The 4723-nt window shown below is 46.1% G+C and overlaps 1 protein-coding gene across 1 annotated transcript; it reads left to right on the top strand.

The window, feature by feature from the left end:
• Positions 1–1452: 1452 nt before the first annotated feature.
• LOC138883913 (uncharacterized) lies at positions 1453–4407 on the top strand. The gene is made up of 4 exons (XM_070164631.1): positions 1453–1645; positions 2785–2968; positions 3040–3457; positions 4300–4407. Exons 1-4 carry the CDS (start codon positions 1453–1455, stop codon positions 4405–4407), a joined length of 903 nt encoding a protein of 300 aa, XP_070020732.1.
• Positions 4408–4723: the final 316 nt, after the last annotated feature.

The following is a 4723-nucleotide window of genomic DNA, read 5'->3' as shown; positions in this document are numbered from 1 at the left end:
CACATCATGCTATATTGTGAATATCTCTACGTTTTTGTGCTAATGTGATCACTTAGGGTATGCTAGAGGCTTGGAAAGGAAAAATGGTGAGCATATATACTTGTTGAACCCTTGCATGATTTTATTTGAATATAAATGCGCCTTCGTGTGTTTTCCTGATGTTAATTGATATTTGTGGATCGGGCCGATCACCTCCGTATAAATAGATGCATCTGTGGTTCGCGTCATTCGACCCTCTGGCGGTGCACAGTTTATTTTCTGTTGGATCGGGCCATTGACCTTGGCATAATGTGCGCATGATATCTATGTGGAATCTTATCCATGACTTATCTTGTTGAATACTTGAAATGTAACTGGTTAACTGCTAAATTATTCAGAACATGATCTATTACCTCTCGCTACAAACTGTTGATTATTTGTGACTCCCATGCTTTACATATTACCTTATTATTTGACCCCAGTAAGTATCAAGTCGACCTCTTGTCTCTACTTCTTTGAGATTAGACGGGATACTTACTGGGTATATATTGTTTATGTACTCATACTACACTTTTGTACTTAATTGTACAAGATCTAAGGCAGGTGTCTCTGGCTATCAGTCTGGTGCGCATCCCTGAGCGGATTTCAAGACTTCTACGGTGAGTTGCTTCTCTTCCCATGTCGTTCAGTAGCCGAATGAGTCTTTCTTATGTATTTTTGCTGTCTATTCTATTTCGGACAGTAGTATAGAGTGATTCTTTTGTATATTCTACTAGATGCCCACAGCTTGTGACACCAGGTCTTGGCACACACATTAGTAGACTGTATTATTTTTGGGTTGTATGATTATTTTGACTTTACTGATACATTCTGATTTTATTTCAACTTAAAGAATCATTTCAACTATTTTAGGTAAAGGTAAATAGAAGTTTATTTAGTAATTTCCACGTTGGCTTTCCCGACAATGGTGTTGGGCGCCATCATAACCAATTATGTATATGGGTCGTGACAATATGGTATTAGAGCACTAGGTTCATGTAGGTCTCACAAGTCATGGGCAAACCTAATAGAGTCTTGCAGATCGGTACATAGACGTCTATATTTATCTTCGAGAGGCTATAGGGTGTTAGGAAAAACTACTCTTTAATTCATTTTCTATCGTGCAGTGGTTGACATACTAAATTTCCCTCTTCTATTCTCTCACAGATGGTAAGGACACACACGACTAATGTTTCAGACCTGGGCAGAGCTGCTCCCCCTGTTGCTAAAGGCCAAGGCAGAGGCCGGGGGAGGGTACCGGCCTATGGTAGGGGACGAGGGCGTCCCAGAATTATCCTAGTAGTACCACCAGCAGATCCCGCAGGAGATCCTATCATCGAGGAGCAAGGCGAGGTGCCCGCAGCTGAGCCTACCCCAACAAACTTTATGATAGCACCGGGATTCCAGGAGGTCATGGGTCGTATGCTACGGTTCATGGATTCTATGACTCAGGCTGATTTATTTCCAGTAGATCCAGCTACATCACAGGCGGGAGGGGGAGCACAGACCCCTACTGCTCAGGCTCCTGGTCATACAGCTGCAGTGTATCAGACTCCAGGTGCACTACCCACAGATGGGGCTCAGCTAGTTGCTGCAGTGGCACCCCAGCATAGGCCAGCTACAGATGGTGATCCACATAAGTTATTGGATAGATGGACTAGGCTTCACTCGGGAGCGAGCGTCATGAGGATGCCCAGGACTTTATAGATAGGTGCAGGGACAGACTGCACAACATGAGGATATTGGAGTCGCATGGAGTTAACTTCACTACTTTTCAGCTTGAGGGCAGGGCCCATAGGTGGTGGCATTCCTATGTTCTTGGCAGGCCAGCAGGTTCTCCTCTCATCACTTGGGGTCAGTTCGCACAGTTATTCTTGGATAGGTACATCCCACCCTCTGAGAGGGAAGAGCTACGGTATCAGTTTGAGCATCTTGAGCAGGGATAGATGTCTGTGACCGATTATAAGGCGAGGTTTTCTGAGTTGTCTTGCCATGCACTCATGATACTTCCCACAGGTGTAGAGAGAGTGCGGAGATTTGTTGCGGGGTTGCACCCTGGTATTCGATCTAGCATGGCCCGAGAGGTAGAGATATGTACAGAGTATCAGCTAGTGGTAGAGATTGCTCGCAGGATTAAGGGATATCTCCAGAGGGGTAGAGAGCAGATGTAGCAGGATAAGAGGGCTAGATTCTCCGGAGAGTTCAGAGGTGCCCCGACTAGGGGTAGAGGTAAGTTTGGGAGGGGTCAGCCCAGCAGGCCCCCATATTCAGCACACCACCTGCTCGGGGTGTTCTAGCGCGCCCCTATTTCAGCTATTTAGGGTTCCTCCAGTGGATATTCAGGTCCCTAGAGTTCTTCTGGTTCCTATTTTAGTGTTATGCCGGAGATTTCATACCATGCACCGACTATCCAGGCTTCTTCCAGTGGATCTATGAGTCATCAAAGTCAACCATCAAGGCAGCAGGTCGCCGCACCGCATAGTTGTTTTGACTGCGGAGACCCTGGTCACATGAGGAGATACTACTCTAGGCTTCGGGGCAAGGCAGTATAGCAGGGTCAACAACCTATGATTGCAGCACTGGTTGTCCAGCCGTCTAGAGGTGGAGGGCAGACTGGTAGAGGCCGTCCTAGAGGTGGAGGCTAGACAGGAAGGGGTCAGCCAGCTACTGCTTAGTCAGGTGGGGGCAAGCCAGCCGGCACACCAGCCAGATTCTACGCCCTTCCGGCCAAGCCTGATGAATTGGCCTCAAATGTCGTCATCACAGGTATTATTTCCGTCGATGGTAGAGATGCTTCGGTATTATTTGATCCAGGGTCTACTTATTCATATGTATCATCTCTGTTTGCTCGTTTCCTGGTTATTTCTCCTAAGCCTTTGGGCACTCCTATTCATGTGTCTACTCCTGTGGGTGATTCTGTGGTTGTGGATCGGATCTACCATCCTATGTGGTCACATTTTGTGGTTTCGAGATAGAGTAGATCTCCTATTGCTTGATATGACGATTTTGAGGTCATCCTAGGAATGGATTGGTTATCTCCATATCATGTCGTCCTAGACTGCCATGCCAAGACTGTTTGCCAGAGTTGCCGAGATTGGAGTGGAAGGGTTCTATAGTTGATACACCTAGTAGGGTTATTTCTTTCCTGAAGGCTCAGCATATGGTTGAGAAGCGGTGTTTGGCTTATCTAGCTTATGTTCGGGATACCACCACAGAGTCTCCGATGATTGATTCAGTTCCAGTAGTTCGAGAGTTCGCCGATGTGTTTCCTGCTGATCTTCCTGGCATGCCATCAGATCGTAATATTGATTTCTGTATTGATTTGGCTCTAGGCACCCAGTCTATATCTATTCCATCGTACCGTATGGCTCCTAAAGAGTTGAAGGAGTTGAAGGAGAAGCTTGAGGAGTTGTTGGCAAAGGGGTTTGTTAGGCCCAGTGTATCCCCTTGGGGTGCACCAGTGTTATTTGTGAAGAAAAAGGATAGAACTATACGGATGTGCATTGATTACCGCTAGTTGAACAAAGTTACCATCAAGAACAAGTATCTGTTGCCTCGTATCAATGATTTGTTCGACCAGTTGCAGGGTGCTAGGGTGTTCTCTAAGATAGACTTGAGGTCAGGGTACCATCAGTTGAAGATTCGGGACTCGGATGTTCCAAAGACCGCATTCTGGACTAGATATGGCCATTCTGAGTTTTTGGTGATGTCCATTGGCTTGACGAATGCCCCAACAACATTTATTGATTTGATGAACTAGGTATTCAGGCCTTATATTGATTCATTTGTCATCGTCCTCATTGACGACATCTTGATATATTCCCGTATCCTGGGGGAGCACGAGCAACATTTAAGAGTAGTGCTTCAGACCTTGCGAGAGCAGAAGCTATATGCTAAGTTCACCAAGTGTGTGTGTTGGCTAGAGTCAGTGGCATTCTTGGGGCATGTTGTGTCAGGAGAGGGTCTTAAGGTAGATCCCAAGAAGATCGAGGCAATTCAGAGTTGGCCACGCCCTACCTCAATGACCGAGATCAGGAGTTTCCTAGGGTTAGCAGGTTATTACAGATGATTCGTGCAGGGCTTTTCATCTATTGCATCACCTTGACTAGATTGACCCAGAAGGGTGCTCCTTTCCACTGGTCTGATGATTGTGAGGAGAGCTTTCAGAAGCTCAAGACACCTTTGACTACAACACCAGTTCTTGTATTGCCTTCCGGCTCGGGGATGTATACGCTATATTGCGATGCTTCATGCGTTGGCTTGGGATGTGTATTGATGTAGGAGGGGCGAGTTATTGCATATGTTTCACGTCAGCTGAAGGTTCATGAGAAGAATTATCATGTGCACGATCTAGAGTTGGTCATGATTGTTCATGCCCTTAAGATATGAAGGCATTACCTGTATGGGGTGTCATGTGAGGTTTATACTGATCATCATAGCTTGCACCATTTATTCAAGCAGAGGGATCTTTATTTGAGGCAGCGTAGGTGGCTTGAGTTACTGAAGGATTATGACATCACCATTCTTTATCATCTGGGCAAGGCAAATGTGGTCACAGATGCCTTGAGTAGAAAGGCAGAGAGTATGGGTAGCTTGGCATTCATTCCAGCAGCGGAGAGGCCACTAGCTTTGGACATTCAGTCCTTGGCTAACAGACTTGTGAGGTTAGACATTTTAGAGCCCAACCGAGTTCTTGCGTGTGTGG

The sequence above is a fragment of the Nicotiana sylvestris genome, chromosome 12 (assembly GCF_000393655.2).
Source record: "Nicotiana sylvestris chromosome 12, ASM39365v2, whole genome shotgun sequence".
In the NCBI taxonomy this organism is placed as follows: Eukaryota; Viridiplantae; Streptophyta; class Magnoliopsida; order Solanales; family Solanaceae; genus Nicotiana; species Nicotiana sylvestris.
Note: the sequence above shows the minus strand (reverse complement) of the source record. Positions and strands in the feature narration are given on the sequence as shown.